At 37.5% G+C, this 21,940-nt stretch overlaps 2 protein-coding genes across 3 annotated transcripts; one reads left to right on the top strand and one right to left on the bottom strand.

Annotated features, from left to right (window-relative positions):
- Nucleotides 1–2,119: 2,119 nt before the first annotated feature.
- LOC124916663 (E3 ubiquitin-protein ligase RNF25) lies at nucleotides 2,120–8,028 on the bottom strand. Of its 2 annotated transcripts, XM_047457410.1 has the most exons (8): nucleotides 7,798–8,028; nucleotides 7,192–7,230; nucleotides 4,644–4,781; nucleotides 4,133–4,272; nucleotides 3,946–4,049; nucleotides 3,228–3,340; nucleotides 2,416–2,748; nucleotides 2,121–2,382 (listed from the first exon to the last, which is right to left on the bottom strand). In XM_047457410.1, the coding sequence occupies exons 1-8, from the start codon at nucleotides 7,951–7,953 to the stop codon at nucleotides 2,296–2,298; spliced, it is 1,110 nt and encodes a 369-aa protein (XP_047313366.1). In that variant the 5' UTR covers nucleotides 7,954–8,028; the 3' UTR covers nucleotides 2,121–2,295. The 2 variants fall into 2 exon arrangements, with proteins under 2 accessions (XP_047313365.1, XP_047313366.1); XM_047457409.1 differs by having other exon boundaries at nucleotides 2,120–2,748.
- Nucleotides 8,029–19,405: 11,377 nt separating this feature from the next.
- On the top strand, nucleotides 19,406–21,367 carry LOC124915816 (titin homolog). The gene is made up of 2 exons (XM_047456567.1): nucleotides 19,406–19,947; nucleotides 20,011–21,367. The coding sequence occupies exons 1-2, from the start codon at nucleotides 19,406–19,408 to the stop codon at nucleotides 21,365–21,367; spliced, it is 1,899 nt and encodes a 632-aa protein (XP_047312523.1).
- Nucleotides 21,368–21,940: the final 573 nt, after the last annotated feature.

Below are 21,940 nucleotides of genomic sequence, written 5' to 3'. Positions count from 1 at the left end.
AAGATCGAATATTTTTCTCTCGTCTTTCTTCCGTTGTTGACACCCACCTCCTAAGGAGAAAAGAGATAATTGTACTGCGATAATTTAATGAGAAATTCATATAAAATGTGTAAAATTTTGGTAAATATCACCCTAAATTTTTTGTTTTAAACATATTATATATATTATCTTCGTTTACGTAGGGACTCAAACATGCCATCTTACCCTTACTTTTGGTCTTCCCCATCAATCACAAATTCACATAAGCATTTATGTAGGGACACACACATGCCATCTTACCCTTACTTTTGGCCTTCCCCATTAATCACAAATTCACATACGCATTTACGTAGGGACTCACACATGCCATCCACATCGACTCATACCCACTACGTAGGAACTCACACATGTCATCCACATCGACCACAAATTCACCCACTCATACCCACTACGTAGGGACTCACACATGCTATCCACATCGACCACAAATTCACTCACTCATACCCACATACACAACCATTAGGGACTCACACATACCATCCACATCGACTCATACCCACTACGTAGGAACTCACACATGTCATCCACATCGACCACAAATTCACCCACTCATACCCACTACGTAGGGACTCACACATGCCATCCACATCGACCACAAATTCACCCACTCATACCCACATGCACAACCATTTATAAATTCGCGTAAATTGAGACTCGAACTCTAGTCTCTAATATAAAATGTGAACACTTTAACCATTAGACCACTTGTGTTTCTTGAATTTAATTTAAAATTTTATGTATGTATAAATATTTAATCCTTGTTAATTAATAATAGATAAAATATATAATGAATAAAAAAAAATTAATTAATTAATTATATAAATAATAAATATGTGAACACTTTAACCATTACCACTTGTATTTTTTAAATTGAATTTAAAATTTTATGTATGTATAAATATTTAATCCTTGTTAATTAATAATAGATAAAATATATAATGAATAAAAGAAAATTAATTAATTAAGTATATAAATAATAAATATGCATAGAAAGGATAATAGTAAGAAAAAAAAATATATTTATATAAAATTAATGATAAAATATATTATTTATAGATTTTATGAGAAAAAAACGTTTAATATTAATTTTTTAATAAATTAAAATTTTTATTTTATAAAAAATTATAAAAATGATGTATAAGAAAATATGAAATATATATATATATATATATATAAATGAGGGAAAAAAAATTAATTATTAGTGTTACAAAACGGAAATTAATTAGGAAGGTATATTATGAATATGAGAGAGAAATGAATATAAAAGTAAAATTTGTAATTTTATTTTAACTTTAATAAATTATTTAAACGTTATTATATATTATATATAGTATTATTATGTATATTATAAATATATATATATAATATTAAATATAAGTTTATATAAAATTAATGAAGAAAAATAATATGTATAATTATGAAAGAAAAATTAGTAAAATAAAATAAAAATTAATTAGAAAAGATAAATTAATAATTATGATATGAGATAAATTAGTAATTATGAATAGTTAATTATGACAAGAGAGAGAAACAGTTATAAAATATAATATGCCTATGTGATATGTGGTGAGAGCATGAATATCACCCTACATTTTATTTCTTAAGCTTCATTAGATATATATAGATAATAGATTTTGGAAGAAATGAATATTTTATAATTTTGTAAGATAGAATTATAAAATTTAGAGTAGCTGATGTATTAACTAGTTAAAATTTGAGATGTTAAAGTAGGTTTATGTTGTTTTAATGTATTTTAAATACTCAGATTTAGAGTAGCTGATGTAGTTGCTCTAAGGAATTATTTATAGAAGTTCATAATACATTTTAAAACACTTTTGAATTTGAATGAAAAAAATATCAACAATTTATTGAATTTATACATAATTAAACAATATCTCGTACAAATACCTAAAAAAAACTATTTTAAAATACTAGAGCTGATGTCTAATACCAAGAGAATGATATTTTTTCTTTTTTGCTAAAAAATAATTGTCCAATAAATACTATAAAATAAAAATAAACACAACTAAATAAACCTCAAAAAGATATAAACATATTTTTTAATACTTAATTGTTGGATATGCATATTGCTCAAAAACAAAATACTAAGGCTTCTTACCCTTAATTCAAGTTGTAGTTAGGCCTCCAAAAATCATTAAAATCATCCAACTCTCAGCACAAATTTTGTATTTGATAGTTCTTTTTTTTTTTTGCTTAGGAAACATTACATAACTAAATATTTTCCGAGTTTGTTGTTCATTTCTCTTTCGGCAACCATCTTTGAACTTGTGGTCTTGGATTTCTTCCTCTTCCTCTACCACCACCTCCTCCTCTACCACCACCACCACCTCCTCCTCTACCACCACCACCTCCTCCTCCTCCTCTACCACCACCTCCTCCTCCTCTACGTGAGTTTCTCCCACGGCTGGAGCTAGGCCTATTTGAGGAGGTAGTTGTATTCGAATTCGATCCTATTCCTACAGACACACCTTCCTCCTCCCTTTCTTCTATTCCATCTGTAGTTGTTGGTTGTGGAGACAGGAACATTCCTGCTAATAATACATTGTTTCTTTTCTCTTTTATCAAACCGTCTCTCTCTTCTTGCCGATTAAGTATAGCCTCAAATTCCTGCCTTCTCATCTTCTCCGATTCAGACTGAAGAACATTCTCCATCTCCTCTTCTTTGCCATCCTCCTCTTCGTAGCTACCCTAGAAAAAACAGAACAAAAAAGAATCTATATAAACTGTTCCACATGACTCATTTACATATGTCATTAGGGTTTATTGGTGGACTCAACATGAGTAGTTTAATTTTTGTGACTTAATGTACTCTTTTAAATAGAGATATTGTAACCTAAAATTACTTTGATTATTATTTCATGAAATATCTATAAAATTGGACTATCTGAGGATGTAGGCATTGTTGGCCGAACCTCAATAAATCTTGTGTTCATACATTGTTTAGAAGAAATACATAGATTAAGATAAACAAATCATACAATTATTCCAAATGTTCATGATGGGAAAAAAGAAGAAATACCCGTTTCCAAACAAGCAATCCGCTAGTAAATGCAATATATATTGGTAGATCATGTCGGATGAACTCAGGTTCAAATAATCCAAACTTATAAAAATAGACAAGCTTGAGGATTGGAGATATATCCAAGGTTGTTCAGTGTTCAGCATACCTGATTCGGATTAGCGTTAATCAAGTCTAGTACATGTTCGATATCCTTGACATGAAAAAGCTTTCGACAAACAGGGCAGTTAGCTGTGCTATTGTCCTCTTTTGCATGAATTCCTGCCATCATAATAAATTTCCATACTGCTTTTTAACATCCTGATACAGCACGATAAACTTTGGGCAATAGATATTGTTTTTGCGGGCATTCTGATCATATGTTTCTTTTTTGTCCCCTTTTTGGGACAACAGTGTGAGATATTATTTGTCAGATTCTCAAGATTAATTGGGTTATGCCAAGGTTGGTTGGAGAATTTTGAGATCAATGCAATGGTTGGGTGAAAACAACCAAACTTTTCTTTTTGGTTAAATGGCATAAAGACATTTTGTAAAAAAAATGAAACTTAAAAAGGACTGTAGGATAATTCTGATATCTTTTGAAGGAAAGACTCAATCAGGATAATTCTTTGTCACTTCTTTCTCATCGTTTTAAAGGATGGAACCTTTTAGTTCTTTAAACATCACCAATGAAATTTTCTTATGTTATTTCTTTTGTTTGTGTCTTGGTTAATGAAATTTTATTATGTTATTTCACATAGAAACATTTTGATGCATCTTTTGTCTTTCTTTGGGAATGAGAGTAGCCTTTTGTGTTATCAATTTTTTGTTATGTATATAATACAATTATCTTATATATAAAAGAATAAAGACAACATCAAACTTACCAAGCTTAGTTACAATATCTTCTGAGAGATTTGTGATTGATAAATCAATGCCATCAGACTTCCGTTGCTTCTGGACCCAATTCCACCACCCAATAATGCACTCGCTGGAAGAAAATATAAACTTAGTAGATAAATATAACAAAAGTTTGCATTGCAAACAGAAGACTAAAGAGACTTGGGGGTTTACCTGTGAAAGCAATGAAAACAAGACATTAATTTCATAAATGGCCTTGTCTTATTTTCTGTATCTTCTTCAACCAATGGATACATGCAAAGCGGACAATTTCCTTCAGGATGATTCATTCTTGAGAGACTCTCCACTGCTTCCTAATAACATATACACACGAGCTTGTACTTTCAAGAATGGATTTTTACGAATTTAATTTTCTTCTTAAATTTCTTTTTTTTTGAGACAAGTTTTTTCACTGGATGAGACTAAATACAATATCTCCGACTTCAACAATCTTACCACTTGAGATATCCTGGGTGGATATTTTATTTTCAATTTCTATATCAAGGATGCTAAGAAAGAGATCGAAAGAGATTATCTATGCAGCATGAAGGCAAGCTCCCTTGTATTGCATATATAATCCAGAGAAAAATTGAAATATAGAAGATTTACAACATGGGGAATGAATGTAGTTTATAAGTATGATAACCTCCAGAAAGACTGAAGGATACAACAGTTTAGAGATTACCTCGCAAAGAGCTATAAGCATTAAACAAGATGAGAATTGTTGCGCTTTGTTATTTATGCATGCCAAAAGATCATTCTGCCTTTGTTGATCTAAGCCCTTGGATCCTACAATATAAATTTGAGGAGGTTCCTCTGGATACTATCATGAAAAAGGAGCGAAGTCATCAAAGTTTGTAAGTATTAACACAAGTTTGTTGATTTACTTAAAGTACAACAAAACTAATTTACAATGTGCCACAAGTAATATTTTCCAAGCAGCAAATGGAAACAGCTTTCAACCATTTTCCTAGTGTAGAACCAAAAGTGGAAAGGATAAAAAGATACAGCAAATATTAATGGAAGACAAATAATATTTATATACATGCTTTAACAAGGATGGAGGATGTACATCTTTTGTGTCAATCATGCTATAATATAATAGTCATTGTGAATATTTTCGGTGGATTTTTAGAGAGATCTGGAGAAGAAATAAGATGTGTACCAAACAAGATATGGTACAAAGGGACCTTTGTAGTCTCATTTGCTTTTGGATAACCTGAAATATCAAGCTGATTTTTTCTGTTTTATTTTTCTTCTTATAACATAAAATAAAATTAAATCCTACATTACAAACAAGCCTAAGGCCCAAATTCAGACAGAAACAGCAACATCAAACAGTCTCGTTCTGACGCCACAGGAGAGAAGAGCAAGGGATGAATGAAGACTTGCGATTTCTTTCGGTAGGCGGGGTTTTGTGATTTCCAGCTATGCTTTGCATTGGAAAGAAACAATGGCATGTGAGAAACAAATAGAGATAAAAAAAACTATTGAAGCCCTCGACGAATGGCTTATCCGGCCATGGCGAAAGCAGCGGAAAACAGTGGCCGTGCTCAAGAACATGTTTTCTACTCTGGTAGTACGTGGTTTTTAGTTTGAGATTTTGAGAGGGATTAAAGATCTCTATTTCTTGTGTTTTAAATTGAATGACATTACATGTGGGTTTGTTGTTTGTTTCTTTGTCAAAGCTAGAGTTTGTCTATGTTTGATCTTAACTCTCGAACTATTCTCCCACTTTTTGGAATTTTAATGAAAGGCACTAAGCTGTTTCCCCTCCCAAAAAAATGAAGTGGTATCCACATTTCCAAGGATTTGAGATTTCTACAAAGAACCACTTGAGGTTTAGAAAACAGAAAAGTACGAGCCTATATGGAAACTGCTATACAATCTCTCTGAACAATCCCATTGAAAAATAGCTAAAGTGAAAATTGGAAGTGATATTTTTTGTTTGGTAATATTGTGTTTTGGATCATGGTCTAAATTATAGTTAATTTCGTGTAATGTAGCTCAATGGTTAAAGTGTGCTTCCTAAGCGGAAGGTCCTTGATTGGACCCTACTTGGAGTGTATCAAAAGAAAACCATGATCCAATATTTTTTCTAGATCAAAATTATATTCTAAATGATTGTGATTTTTGAGAACCATTACAAATGTACATTTTCTTTGGATCATAATCAAGATACAGAATCATGATACCAAATAGATAGGCTAGCCTCTGAATTAAAATATCAGATAGCCCAGCCTTAGGGAAGTGTGATATTAGCCATAAACTTGCACAAAATATATGATGGGGCTTTCTTCAGTCAGTTGTAAGTTGTAACTATTGATGTTAGGAAACAATAGAAGAACTGGTTTTTTCTTAGGTGTGTTATCTACTTAAGTAGAAGTCAAAATGCTGAGACGGGACGAAATTAGTGTATCAAAGTTCAAGGGAAATTTAATCTTTGGAATCAAGTTTGAAAGGCTTGGGTATTTGTTTTTTCCTTCACTTTTATAAGCATCTCTCTAATGGGTTTGTACGTATCCTGTCATTCTAACTTTCTTAACTTTTGAATATAACTATTAAGTTAACAGTTTGAATTATCAAATTAAGTATAATCCCCCTCCCCCCCTTTAAATTAATGTGCATTATTTGCACTCATTTATACTCCTTGAAATTGATGCTCATTGTTTGCACTCAAATATTACTTTGTATTCAATAAACTTGGATTGATTATGCATTGATCTCAATTATACTCCTTGAAATTGATACTCATTGTTTGTACTCAATTATTACTTTGTATTCAATAAACTTGTAATGATAATAAATCCTTGTAATAGTTTAAACAGAAATCACACCAAAATATATCAATCTCATTTCTCTTCATTTTTCTACATGGTACAAAACAATCTTTACTCTTCTTCCACAGTTTCATCACTTCAAAAACTGCATTTTATACTTTGGCAGAATATGCCAATCCTCATCCTCAGCATAATTTTTCCAACATAATCTGTCCAAAAATCATCACATTATCCTACAACCTAGTCTATCTTTGGGATCCTTGCAAGTCCTATCTCAATAGTCTTTACAGAGGCCAAACATGAAGAGAGGAGGTGTTTGCATTTTACCCTTTAAAATGAATGTTTCTTCCCTATATACAGTCATCACATGGTAATCATCTAACCATAACTTCAAGCACTTTATAGGGGATGAACAGCTTATTACAACACATTCAAGGAAGATAAGATAAATACCTGAGGAGTTGCGTGTATCCCAATATCAAGTTCTACAAACTGCAAAGAATACAAAAAATACATATTCATGTAAATTTCATTTTAATAGAAAATCTAACCAGACCACATGGAAACTCCAAAGGGTAAATAATAGATTAACTAAAGAAACATTCTAGAATGATTACAATCCTCAGTTTGGCATATTCTTGACAATTCAGGTTCAACTATATGAATATCATAAAATGCTTAAAAACAAGTTACTTCCGGTCCAATAATATTTAACTTCAAAACAGAAAGACACATCTATTAGAAGGTTTGACTTGTTGGGTGATGCTATAATTGGGCAAAATAAAGGATAAATGGACTTAGAGCCATTGTAATTTATTAAATCAAGATTATAATACAATAACACCGTAGAGCAAGAGTATGTTGTTAGTTCTCAAAATATGTGACACCATGATACGAGTCAAAATTTCAAGTTCGGAGTGATTGAAATCGAAACATGATCAAGACCCTTTTTTGATCAAGCCCTTTATTAGCAGTACAACACGAGAAAATCACAAAATCGGTTGATGAAGATGATCAACAAGTATTTAAGTAGAATAAGAGAAGAGTGAGAATCGGAACCTGTTGAGAGGAAATTTCTGCAGTTCGAGGCTTCATGTGGATATGGAAGTGTGGAGGAAATTGATGAAGAAAACAACAATCTTCGCCGTAAACTGCCTGTATAGCTTCAACTTCGACAAGCACCTCCTCTTCAGTCGTGGATTCTGAGGTTGCCATTTGCGGACGCCGTTGATACTGAAATTTAGCAAGAGAAGAAGAGGAGGAGGAGCACGTCTAAGCTAATTTTATTTGATTAGTTCAGGGTTTTGAATTTTAAAAGGCTGCTTTATCTTTAGAAAATATATATTAAATGATATAAACACTCATTTTTTATTTCTCCATTATTTAGTTTATATATTTTGATAGATTCAATTTTGAAATTTTGATTTATCATTCATATATTTTAAATCTATCAAATAAATAATTAGTTTTAGAAAAATTTTAACATCAAAACATATCAATAAAGGATATTTAAATTTGAATTAATTTATCTATTATTTATATATTTATTTTTATTTGCATTTAGTTAAGAAAATTAATATATAAATGAATTTAAAATAATATTTTATAATTAATTTTTTATTTTGTATGAGAGAAAAATAGTAAAAGAAAATCCTTACATTTTGATTTTAAGATTTTATAGCTAGTTTATAGAGGATTAAGGTTGCAAATGAGTTGAGTTTGAGTTCGAGCTCGAGCTGAATTTGAATAAATATTTATTAGTTCGGCTTAACTCGAGCTCGAACGAGTTTATAAATTTGAGCCCGAGTTCAATTCGATTAAATATTTATTAGCTCGGTTCGAACTCGAGCTCGAACGAGTTTATAAATTTGAGCTCGAGTTCGAGCTTGACTCGAAAAATTTGAACTAAAATTAATTTTTCAAACTCGAGCTCGAACTCAAACTAAAATTTATTTTTAAAACGAAAATATCTCACTTTCATACCTATTTAACAAAAGAAATAGTTGAGTAACTTGACTTTACTAATTCTCGAATGAAATAATATGAAAAAATGAAGCAACAAAAAAAATGGAAGAGTGTTTGTGAATGAGTGGGAGAAATTGTGAAAAATGAAGAATATTTATGAAAAAGTGAGAAAAATTGTGGGAAAAAATCACGAAAAAATATATGATAAGATTGTTATAATATATTATTGTTATAATATAATATATTTTTTAGATACAGAATATAATATAATACAACGATGATAAATTAGGAATTACAGTTTCTATTTTTGAATTTTTTGGACAACATGACATAATAATGTGGGCTTGATATATGGACTTTGAACATAAAGAGTGAAAAAAATATTTGTTTTAAATTTTATGTTTTAATATTAAAATAAATAAAATAAATATATTACATATATTATCAAACTCGAAAAAAATTGACAAGCCATCGAACAAGTATTATATGAGCTCGAGCTCGGTTCAAATATTAATCAAGTCGGCTTGAACTCGGCTCGAACTTGGTCAAAGTCAAGCTCAAGTCCAACTTAACCGAGCGACTCACGAATAGCTTGACTCATCGACATCCCTATACATGATACCTTGAATCCATGTAAGGATTCTTAACTTCTAATTCATTAATTTAGTTTTTTAATTTTCAATAAAGCTGCATTTTATATACTGTTAGATAAAATTAGACCAGTTCACAGAACTTAACATAAATAAACCTTCCATGCAGGAACAAAGAACCGGACCAGTCAAAGTACCCAACCGGATTGAGAAAACCGGCCGGTCAGATCACTCAACCGGTTAAGAAGCTCCACCAGTCAAGTTATCAAACCGACCAGAAACATGACCGCACAAGGAAGGCAAGATTGGTCAGAATCGAAGTCTGGAAACACCAGATAGTCGGTCATTAACCGACCAGAACCCAAAGCAATAACCGGAAGTCATCCGGTTAAGTCAAATGACCGACCAGCATAAGAAGATACTTCGGGTATCTTTTGAAAACGATACCAAAGGAACAAACTGAACATTGTCATATTCATACAAGTCTGAGGACAGTCTGCAGGCTGCAGAAGACCGTCCTACAAGATCTTTCTACTTCAGGATAAATCAGAAAGGCAATCTTCCAAGTACAGACAACTGTCTAACCAACAGTTACCATATTGAGTAAAAGACAAACCTAGCAGGTTTGTCTTACACATTGGAAGAACAGACTGCCAAGTTGACCGTCAGGTCTGAAAGGTTGACCGCCAGGTCTGAATCACTGAACCTCTGCTCAGCCAATCAAATTCAAGGAAGTAAAATATGACCGTTGGCATATTTCACCTATAAAAGGAGCAGCTGAAGAAGAGTAAATGTGGGACACAAGAGACTTGAAGGGGGACATAGTGAGCAATTAACTTACAAGTGATAAGATTGTGTTCTCTCTCTAGAAAAGGCATAAGTGCTAAGTTGAAGTGTAATATTTACAATTTCGGTGTAAATTGTACGGGTGTTATCGAGTAGGAAATAAGTCTCGAACGGATTGTGTTTGTATTCCTTAGTGAATATCCTTCTCGCGGTTTCGAGAGGAAGGGGTAACGTAGGAGTTTTATCTCCGAACATCCATAAACACCTGTCTTGTTATTTACTTTCTATTGGTTCTACATTCTAACCGACCTGTACTAACCTACCTACACCGCTTTAACCGACTCTACACCACCTAAACTGAATCACCAAGTTACAAAAACCGACCCATCAATTTCCAAACCTGTCCTATTCAAAACCGGTTCTGCCTATCCTGTAAGTGTGCTGCTTCAACCTGAAACAAACCTCTTCCGCGCTTGAACCTGGTTCAAGGGTTTGTGACAGTTTGTGTAGTATTGAAACCCCGGTGTTAATCTCTAACAGGATTAATCACCACCCTTTGAGTGAAACGCGCTAACCGGCCCAACCCCGGTCCTCCAGCCGCGACCTAGATCCTAACAATTGGTATTAGAGCAGTTAGTTTCAATACTCAAGCAAGCATGTCTTTTGATAGGTCACCATTGCTAGAAGGTGATGACTTTGCCAACTGGAAGGCACGCATGCACCTACATTTAATCACCATGGATGATGAAATGCAGTTCATTCTGGCCGAAGGACCGATAATTATTGACAAGGACAGAAAGGAATGGACAACTGAAGACAAGAGAAGAAATAACCTGGATAACCATGCCAGAAACCGGATCTCCAATAGTGTGGACAGAAACACGTACTACTAGATCAGAGACTGCAAAACCGCAAAGGAAACATGGGACACGGTCATTCAGATTTATGAGGGAAATGAAAGAACCAAGGAAAACAAGGTAATGGTAGCTACTCAGAAGTTTGAAAGCATCAAGATGAAACCGGGAGAAACAATGAGAGAATACAGTGACCGGTTCACTGGTGTGTTAGACGAACTAACAACTCTTGGCAAGAAGTATGATAATAAGGAGGTCATCATGAAAGCACTAAGATCTCTTCCAAGTGCATGGGATATAAAGACAATGGTAATGAGGGAATCAAACTTCCTAAGTAAGATGAAGCTACATGATGTATTCGAAGATCTTAAGGCATATGAGTTCGAAATGAGATTTAGGATTGAAGAAGAGGTTTCGGCTTCAACCTCAACCAGAGCATTGATCACATCCACAGAACCGGTTGCACCTGCACCGATCAGAACCGCCGAACAGTTCACCGAGGATGCCATGGCTATGCTTGCACAAAAATTTGGGAGGTTCATGAAAAGAAGCCAACCGACAAACTACAACTATGGTGATAAATCCAATGTAAGATGCTATAACTGTAACTGTTTGGGACATTTCAAGTGGGAATGCATAAAACCGAGGAGGGATGACCGGAAACCAGACAACCAAAATAACCGAAATAACTATCAACAAACCGGTGAAGGAAGTGAGGTTCAGAAAGCATTGATAGCCGACGATGGAGGAAGTCTATGGGCTCACAATGACAATGATGATGAACTCACATGCCTTATGGCAAATGAGGAACAGGTATTTGACTCTCCTTGTGAAGAATTTACTAAAGATGAGTTATATAATGCATTGAATGATATGGTAGAAGAGTATAAGAACCTACTAGCCCTGCTACCTAAGCAACTCAACTTTAGAGCCGACCCTATAATACTCATTCTGACAGAACCAGAAGTACCCGTTCTAACCGAACCAGAGATCATAGAACCTGATGAAACCCCTACCATAGAAACCGAGTTAGCACCTGAACCATCACTTAAGACCGAACAGCCTAGTGAACCAGCTCGAGAACTGACCGAGGAAGAAAATGCCCGACTCCAGTATAAAATGGCCGCATATAAGAGATCTAGTGACATGGTAAAGAAAATGTGTAGTTATAAGAGACATCCTTTTTGCATGTTCGGCTTAGGATACAAAAAGGATAGATCCAAAGACCAAAAACCCGTAGACAAAGTAAGGTTCACAAAGAACGACCTTCCTCTTATAAGTTTCATTAGAAGTTCCTTAACCGCTGAAGAAGAATTGACCGCATACTATACGGCAGAAAAACTAACCTATGTAGGTCCAACTGATTCTGAGAAGTGGCTTGACCCTAAGAAAAGGAAAACCGACCTGCTCAAAAATAGGAGAGCAAATCCACAACCGCATAGGACAAACCACAAATCACCCTCATTTAAGACCTTCGTAGAAAAACCGAAATATCCAAAACCAAGTGCCAAAGGGACGGTTAAGACCTTAGCAAAGAAAGCTGTCCGGTTTGTCAAGGTCTGGATGCCCAAGGGACTAATCGCATGTGGACCCAAGTAAATGTGGGTACCACATAGTTGTAAATATGTACATTTTGCAGGATATAAAGAAACGGCTAGGAAACTCTGAATGGTACTTGGATAGTGGTTGCTCCAGGCATATGACCGGGAACAACAACCTGCTAACCGACATCAGAATAGAAACCGGTGCACTAATTACTTTCGGTGACAACTCAAAAGGTAGAACTGTGGGCAAGGGTAAGATTGTCCATGGTAACCTAACAATTGATAATGTACTCCTAGTTGAAAACCTACGTTTTAACTTGCTAAGTATTAGTCAAATGTGTGATGCTGGATACACGGTAGAATTTCTTAAACATGCATGCTTAGTTAAGAATTCTCAAGGTACCATACTACTAACCGGAAATAGGCTAGGAAATATTTACAAGGTAGACTGGAAAACTAAAGTAGAATATCCTGTTTGCATGATAGCTAAGACTGATCAAACCTGGATGTGGCATAAGAGACTAAACCATCTGAACATGAAAACCTTAAACTATATTCGCGGTAAAAAGCTAGTTGAAGGTATTCCTGACATAGTATTTAACAAGGACAAGGTTTGTTCAGCATGTCAAATGGGTAAACAAACTAGGTCAACCTTTAAGAGTAAATGACATATTCAATCTAACCGATGCTTAGATCTTCTTCACATGGATTTATTTGGACCGATTCAGGTCATTAGCCTAGGAGGTATGCTTTACACTATGGTAGTTATTGATGATTACTCTAGGTATACATGGGTAATATTCTTACCATCCAAACGTGAAACCGCATCAAATTTGATCACACTGCTTAAACGGTTGCAAAATGAAAAATCAACACGCATTAACAACATTAGAAGTGATAGAGGTACCGAATTTACCAACAGTACCTTAACCGCATTTCTTGATGAATTCGGTATTAGACACGAGTTGTCTAGTGCTAGGACTCCTCAATAAAATGGCCTGGCCGAGAGAAGAAACCGAACTCTCAAGGAAGCCGCACGGTCCATGATAGCCGATTCGGGTATTGCTAAAAAATTTTGGGCTGAGGCTATCAATACTGTATGTTACACACAAAACCGGTCCTTGATTAACAAATTTCACAACAAAACACCTTATGAGGTTTATTTTAACAGGGTTCCCAACCTCAAGTATCTTAAAATTTTCGGTTGTAAATGCTACATACATATAAATGGTAAAACCTATCTTTCTGCCTTTGATGCAAAAACCGATACTAGGATCATGTTAGGTTACTCAGCAGTGAGTAAAGCATATAGAGTGTATAACAATAGAACTTTAACCATGGATGAATCACTTCACGTTGTTTTCGATGAATCGGTTGAAAGTAATACTGCATCATGCTTTGATCTACACAACAGATTGGAAAACAACAATATCCATTCTGATGGTGAAGATGAAATTCCGATTTTCAGGCGGTTTGTCCATGACCAAATGGGTAATGATGAAACCCAGCCGGATTAAGCTGTCCCACAATAGGAAGCTGACACTTCGGTTCAATCCGAGGAAATCGGTCGGTCTGACAATCTTGTTCAGCCTACCGATATGTCTAGCCTTGATCAAGTAAACGGTAATTTGGTAGACATCCCTAAACCGAATTTCAAAAGGAACACTAAACATCCTCCTGAGCAGATTATAGGTGACCCTTCAGAACCTGTTCGAACTAGGCGTCAAATTCTGTAGGAATACTTTAATTCCACCTTTATATCCCAGATTGAGCCGAAAAGAATAGATGAAGTATTGTCAGATCCGTATTGGATCTTGGGAATGCAAGAAGAGCTAAATCAGTTTGAGAGTAATAAAGTCTGGTACCTAGTCCTTAGACCGAAAGATCAACCGGTCATAGGAACAAGATGGGTATTTAGAAATAAACTCAATGAAGACGGTTTGGTCACGAGGAACAAAGACAGATTAGTGGCACAAGGTTACAAACAGGAAGAAGGCATTGATTTTGAAGAATCATTTGCCCCTGTAGCTAGGATTGAAGCTATTAGGATTTTTCTAGCATTTGCTGCATTCAAAAATTTTAAGGTTTTCCAAATGGATGTTAAAAGTGCATTTTTGAATGGTGACCTACGTGAAGAGGTGTATGTTGAACAACCACCCGGTTTCAAAAGTGCTGAATTTCCAAACCATGTATACCGGTTAAACAAAGCTTTATACGGTCTAAAGCAAGCACCTAGAGCCTGGTATGACACACTAACCGCATTTTTGTTAAAACATGACTTCACCATCGGTTCGGTGGATAAAACATTATTTAAATTTGAGAAAAAGGAACATATCCTACTTGTTCAAATCTATGTAAATGATATCATCTTCGGTTCAACCGATCCTAAGTTATGTGATAAATTTTCAACCCTGATGACTAACAAGTTTGAAATGAGTATGATGGGAGAATTAAGTTTCTTCCTAGGTCTTCAGGTTAAACAACTCGAAGAAGGAACTTTCATCAGTCAACCCAAGTACACTAAAGAACTGTTAAAGAAATTTGGGATGGATACATGCTCCTCAGCGGCTACTCCAATGAGCTCATCAGTCAAATTGGACAAAGATGATGAGGGTCAATCGGTAGACCTGACCGCTTACCGGGGCATCATCGGTTCTCTTCTATACCTAACAGCAAGTAGACCGGATATTCTATTTGCAGTCGGTGTGTGTGGAAGATTCCAAGCCAATCCAAAACAATCACACTACACAACCGCAAAGAGAATATTAAAATACCTAAAGGGAACACCTGACGTCGGCCTGTGGTATCCAAAGGATTCATCCTTTAACCTAACGAGTTACTTAGATGCAGACTATGCAGGTTGCAAGATCGATAGATAAAACAACAGCGGAACATGCCAATTCCTAGGTGACCGGCTTGTTTCATGGCATAGCAAGAAACAAACATCAGTTGCCACATCAACCGCAGAAGCTGAATACCTGGTGGCCGGAAGCTGTTGTTCACAACTTCTTTGGATCCAACAACAACTGAAGGATTTCGGTGTCATAGCCGAAGAGTCCCCGATCTTCTGTGATAACACAAGTGCCATAGCAATCACCTACAATCCGGTTCTACACTCTAGAACCAAGCACATTAACATAAGGCACCACTTCATTCGGGAACATGTCATGCTGAAGCATATCCGGCTGGAATACGTATCAACAGATCAACAAGTAGCCGATATCTTCACCAAGCCTCTATAGGAAGCTAAGTTCTCTCAATTCAGACTTACACTCGGTTTAACCGATATTAGTCAGATCATCCCTAAGGATGCTTAAAGGAAATCGGTTCGGACAGACAAAACTGGTAGTTCCTCCTAAACTGTCGGATTTCAAATTTTCCAAGGTATCTATGGAAGAACCGCCTGGTCTATCAGTCAGAGTAAACCGACCGGTTATTTAGTGCATGCACCAAATAACCGCATCGGGACGAACAACTGATAACTGACCGGTTCGGAAATAGCTTATCTTAGATCATTTGGTCTTCGAACAAAAGTGGAATAATTATAAGTGTTTAAACTTATTTGTCCTGAAACATTGCCTTTTCAAAGTAAAATGGTCGCACCTAAAAAGACGTGAAGATTTGATATCTTTCATGGTCCAGGTCTATGACCAACATCCTAGGCTGTAGACATGCTTATTTCATGCAAAACTCTTTATCTTATGGTTAATAGACATTATCACCTGTGATACCTGGATAATAGGCTCCTCTCCCCACTAGTATATAAGTTGAACAAACCTTAAACAAAACAATCACAAGTTGTATAACTCTTTCTCTCACTAAGACAAAATGTCTCAGTTTCCAAACATCCTTCAAGTGGATTTCAACTCTGCTCAAAGCACTGAGCACTATGAGGTCTTCAAGATGATCAAGTCACTTGAAGATACTGGTTTCCAACACTTTCTAGATGACAAACATGTCATCTATTCTGAGTCTGTCCTGGAGTTCTTTTATAACACTAGGGTCTTTCGTGGTACTCCTCACTTTGACACCCATATCAAGTCAAAGGTAGGAGGAATCCTATTTGATTTTACCGAAAATGACTTTGCCAGATGCTTTAACCTACCAAAGCAGGGGCTAACCGACCTCAACATACCGGCTGAACTAAAAGCCGAGATCTCCTTAGCCTTTGCCCGGTCAAGCCATCCAGTGGATGACCACGGTGCTAAGTCACTATTGAAAGCTGAATACCAGCTTCTCAATGACATAGTCGGTCGAGGCATCCTGGGAAGGGATGTGACCAACACGTACTGCACCGTTGCCTTCAACATGATGGCTTCTATAACTACTGGCACACCGGTCAATTGGTCGAGGGTACTGTTCGACGTCCTAGTCTGGATGATTGGCGTTCAAACAGTCGGCCTCGTTCCTTAAATAAGCTGTCTGCTTCTGGAGCTTGGAGTTCCAACATGTCCGGGGGAAGAGCTGAACCAAGCCCAAGTACTTACCAAGGAAGTTACCGACTCTTTCTATGAGCGGTTTGAGAAGGATTGGAAGAGGAGGAACCGTCACACTCACTCCAACGGTCACACCAACTCAAGCGGATATTAAGTAATTCCTTCCTACACCCGGTCATTTTGTTGCACGCACCGGGTGTATCTCTATTCCACTCCCTTATGATCATTTCGGCTTTCTCTATGTTCTCTTCGGTCTAGTTTAGGTTATCTTCGGTTTCAATCGGTTAATTTTCAGTTTGTTGTTGCATCAGTCATTAATGAAAAGTAACATTTAATTAATGAGGTAACCCCCAACTACATGAGTAATTACTACCCAACTAACTTAGTTACTTTACAACTAAATCCTACCTCGAGCTCCGTAATCAGTCAAAAGCAACCTCTTCCCAACACACTTTAGAAACATAAATATTCTCTTCTCCAATAAGACAAAACTGACATTCAATGTTGATGTTTTCCCTCCAAAACCGGATCTATATAAAGAGACCTTCCCTAATCAAATTAACACATTTCAAATCATAAATCTCTTGAACTCCTTCTCTCTCTAATAGCAAAGTTTGAATCATGCCGAGCCGAACTCTAGGAAACTTCTTGAGCATCAACTTCGATTCATGTATGGAATATTGGGATATAGAAACCAAGGAGGTCATGTTTCAATCTCTCATTGACACCGGCCTTCGAACCTTTCTCGAAGAATCCGGTCCCATACTTCTTGAGGATGTCAAGACCTTCTTCAGAAGTGCTTGCATCAGAGGAAACTATATAGTTTCCACGGTGAGAGATCATACCTTCTGGCTGTATGAAGCCGAGTTTGCCCAAATGTTCAACCTGCCCACAGAAGGGTTTTCTGACTTCCCAACCCGGGTGGGAAGTGCAGCAACCGATCACTCAATATTCTTCTCTGGAACCGATGTACCGGTGGAAAATCATGGGTTAAAAACCCGCCTTGCTCACCACATCCAACTCCTTCATGAGATTGTAAACCGCTCTATCATCTGTCAATCCCCGAATCAGCGTTATTCCAAGAAAATATTTGACATGATGACATATATTGTTAGCAACACGGCCATCAATTGGTCATCGGTCATTTTTCATAACCTGAAAAACATGGTGCTAACCAAGAAAGGTCTCGGTTATGCTCCTCACATCAGTCGGATCATTCTCAAGTACCGCCTAGAATTTGGACCGGGCACACTGGCATCTCCTTCAAACATGCTTGACATAGATGGAGTGGAAGAAAAACTCTCAAGAGTCGTTATCACATAAGTTATATCTCTATTTCTTATGTATTTCTATTTCCAAACCGATCCATATATCGGTTTCTATCTTGTACTTTCATTCAATGAAACTATATTTCAGTCTAAATAACCGGGTCAAAATAACAATCAGGATATCCATCTAAGTAACCGGTTAATATTATCAAGTAACTTCGTTTTCAATGAAATATCCGGTCAATATCAAAGAAACCGCGTCTTCGCAGTTATGCACGGTATCAAGAAGAACCGCTTAAGCAAAAGTTGTAAATTCAGAACACTCATCTAAATAACCGGTTAAATCATAGAACTTTCCTGTCAAGATCAAAACACCGCTTCATCGCGGTTAACAAATTACTCTATGAAACGCTTTCAAAAGGGATTGCCTAATCAAAACGAAATCGAAATTTTTGAGGGAAATTTCGCGCCCAGAAATTCCCGCTCATAAATCCCGCCCTTGACTTCCCGCCTCTGAATTGGCGCCTTTAGCTTCCCGCCTTTTGACTTCCCGCCCATTGATTGCCGCCCTTTTGGCTTGGAGGGAAAAATCCCGTCAAAAGTTGATGGGACGGTTGGGCTTCCGGACCGTGCCTATAAAAAGGGTCCTTGGCCATTTCATTTTTCTCTTACGCGAAACAACTTTCTCTCTCTAGGCTCTCAAACTCTCTCACAGCGGTTATTCTCTTGTTTTCTCAAACCCTCTCAATCATCTAAGATGGGTCGTGCTTCGGCTTTATTCAGGTGGATTTTGAGGAGATCCGACAAAACGGTTTGGTTGCGGCAAAGGAAGTTCTTAACCGGATTCCCGAAGCCGGACTAGAGTACTTTCTAGGCGGTCCTTTCGTTCTCTACAGAGAAGCGGTTGAAGAATTCTTCAAAACCGCATCTCTCTCTGGCGACAAAATAACCGCAACCGTTGGCGGCAAGAGATTCGATATAACCGAGGAGTCGGTTGCGGAAATCCTACGTCTTCCGACAGATGGCCGCAACGCTTCGATGGAACTAGACCCAACAACATTCGAGGCGGCTTGCCAGATTCTCTCGGTAACCGGGAATCCGGTAAAGGTATCCGGTAAGAAATCATCACTACGACCGGAATATATACCGCTTTGTGACATTTTCACTAAGTCGGTTCAAGCGAGAGGTGGTAATTTCGACAACCTCACCAAGGCCAAAATCGAGATGCTGATCGGCTTACTAGACGGTATGAACGTCAACTGGGCAAAGGAAATTTTCCACAATCTACAAGACATGGTGAAACCGGATTCCGCCCGGTCATGGGGATACGCCATTCCTCTTGGGAAGATCATGCTCCACCATAACAAAAAGCAGCCGCCCCCCGGTTCCACAGGTGGCCGAAAGAAGAAGTCTACAACCGAGAAACCGGCTCCGGTAAAAGGCAAGTCCGGAAGCAAGGACAAACAACAGATAGAATCTGCGGAACCGCACTCTGAAACACATGATGAGGAAGACTCAGCTTCCACGTCTGACCGAACCGGCACGCAGAAAACCGATGAAAATCCTTCCGATAGAGAAGGACCGATTGAAGAGGAACAATCGGCTATAAGCCTTGAAAACACCGATGTCGGTGTAGACGGCCGTGGGGAGGTAGAGGTTACCGCTGACAACGACCAGAAGATGGCCGAAATTATAGTGCGCAGAATCTTGGAGGAAATCGATCTGCGAGCTCAAGTGGCTGCCGAAGTATACCGTGAATGGTTCGGGTACCGATGCGAAAAATTCTTCAAACACATGCTACCGGGCCTAACCGATGAACAAAGTTTCAGAAGGCTGAAGGAGATAGAAGAGGACGTCATCATCCTGACAAACGCCGAGAATCTTAACGAAGCCATGGACCGACAGACATTAGTAGTACCGCATGCTCGGCTACAAAAGCTAACCGTACGTATACGAAAGCTTTCAGAAAGGTGTGTTGCGGGAACACCGAAGGCTAAGTTACAGCTCGTGGTGTTGGATAAGCTTGAGATAAAGAAAGGAGAATTCACTGAAGAAATAGAGCGGCTTGAAGCGGTGCACAGACAGCAAATCACACCGCACTCTCCAGCTCTTGAGACCGGTGACGGTCTGAATCCAGGAAATACATCTCCTCTGGCGGATCCGGTCATAAACGAAACCGACGAAAGGACAGAGACTCCTTTCACCGGGCCACTTGAAACTGATCAGCCTGGGGATTCAGAACCGCCCATCACAGAAGAGAAAATCAAGACTCTTATTAAAGAGTCGGTCAAAGACGCGGTTAAATCCTGGAAGAAGAAGGCTAAGAGGGTCGCGGTTCAGGCATTCCAAATGGCCGAAACAACGAGGGATAATCTTGTGAAGGCAGAGGCCCGGATCACAAACATCGAAGCCGACTACCAGGATGACATGGTTCTGCACAACGATCATCTTCAGCAAACCGAGGACTTGGAAGATAAGACCTCCAGGATGGTGGATGACATGGATCGGTTTCAAAGGGAAATCGAGCAACAGTTCACAAAGGTCGATGAGGACCTAGGGCGGTCAAGCGGCGAAGTCGGTTCGACCATTGACAGGGTCATAGCTCTTGAAAAGAAGAATGCGGGTCTTGAGGAGCGCAACGACAAGCTTGAAGCTGACCTTAAGGCGGTCACCGAACAGGTGACCGAGTTGATAAATGCCAAGATTAATGCTGATAAAGCGGTTGAAGAGGCAAACGCTCGAGCGTCTAAGGACATTCAGGATGCGCTGGACGAAGAAACGCGGAAAGAAAAGGAAACACCGCGATTGACTGAAGAGGAAATAGCCGTGCGCGAACAACACCTAGCGGCTAAAAATCCGGCACTTGCGAAGTCCATGGCAGCTCAAGCAGCCGAGGATGCAGAGCGGTTAAATACTGAAAAACGAAGACTCGCCGATTACGCAAAGGCTCACAAGAAGACCAAGGCGGCTTCCTCCTCTTCGGTTCCGGCAAAACGAAAAAGGAAAACACCATCAAGGAAGGTTCAAGTAGTCGGGATGCTGGAAAGGATCACCGAGACGGTTATTGAAACTCAACCGAACCCAGCTATGCACACCGAAGATGAAGACGAAGAGAATATCGAGCCGCGGTCTACAAGACAGCGAATTCTCAATGCGGTTCCAATCAGCACGGTCGGACAACCGTAAGCTGGAGGATCAACTTCAAGAACAGCTCCACCGGATGAGGAACAACTGACCGATGACATGATGGAAGGGTTCCTGCCATCCGAATCAGAATAGGGGCTATCTTTTCTTAATCTATGTTTATTTCGGTGTCTATATATATAATATTTTCCCTTTTCTGTTACTTCTATATATATAAAAAGCTATTTTTGAAATCGGCCTATATACTTGCATTCTTACATGGTTTTGATAATTTTAAATAAAATAATCAAAAAGGGAGAAATTGATAAGATAAAAGATGATAATTTTCCGAAATTTTTCTCAAAATTTTTCCAAATTTTTTCGAAAAAAAAAAAAATTCTCCCAAGTCAGTTTCAAAAATCCAGTCAAATAAAGAACCAGCCTACGTTTGCAATCTTACATGATTTTGATAATTTAAAATAAAATAATCAAAAAGGGAGAAATTGTTAGATGAAATTAGACCGGTTCACAGAACTTAACATAAATAAACCTTCCATGCAGGAACAAAGAACCGGACCAGTCAAAGTACCCAACCAGATTGAGAAAACCGGCCGGTCAGATCACTCAACCGGTTAA

Source organism: Impatiens glandulifera, chromosome 9, assembly GCF_907164915.1.
Source record: "Impatiens glandulifera chromosome 9, dImpGla2.1, whole genome shotgun sequence".
NCBI classification, from domain to species: domain Eukaryota; kingdom Viridiplantae; phylum Streptophyta; class Magnoliopsida; order Ericales; family Balsaminaceae; genus Impatiens; species Impatiens glandulifera.
Note: the sequence above shows the minus strand (reverse complement) of the source record. Positions and strands in the feature narration are given on the sequence as shown.

Coding starts and splice junctions, on each gene's coding strand:
- LOC124916663 (XM_047457409.1), bottom strand. CDS start 7,953: ATGGCAACCTCAGAATCCACGACTGAAGAGGAGGTGCTTGTCGAAGTT. Junction 7,231..7,797: donor CAGAAATTTCCTCTCAACAG/GTTCCGATTCTC, acceptor TATTCTTTGCAG/TTTGTAGAACTTGATATTGG. Junction 4,050..4,132: donor TGTTTTCATTGCTTTCACAG/GTAAACCCCCAA, acceptor ATTTTCTTCCAG/CGAGTGCATTATTGGGTGGT.
- LOC124915816 (XM_047456567.1), top strand. CDS start 19,406: ATGCTGATCGGCTTACTAGACGGTATGAACGTCAACTGGGCAAAGGAA. Junction 19,948..20,010: donor GTATACCGTGAATGGTTCGG/GTACCGATGCGA, acceptor ACAAAGTTTCAG/AAGGCTGAAGGAGATAGAAG.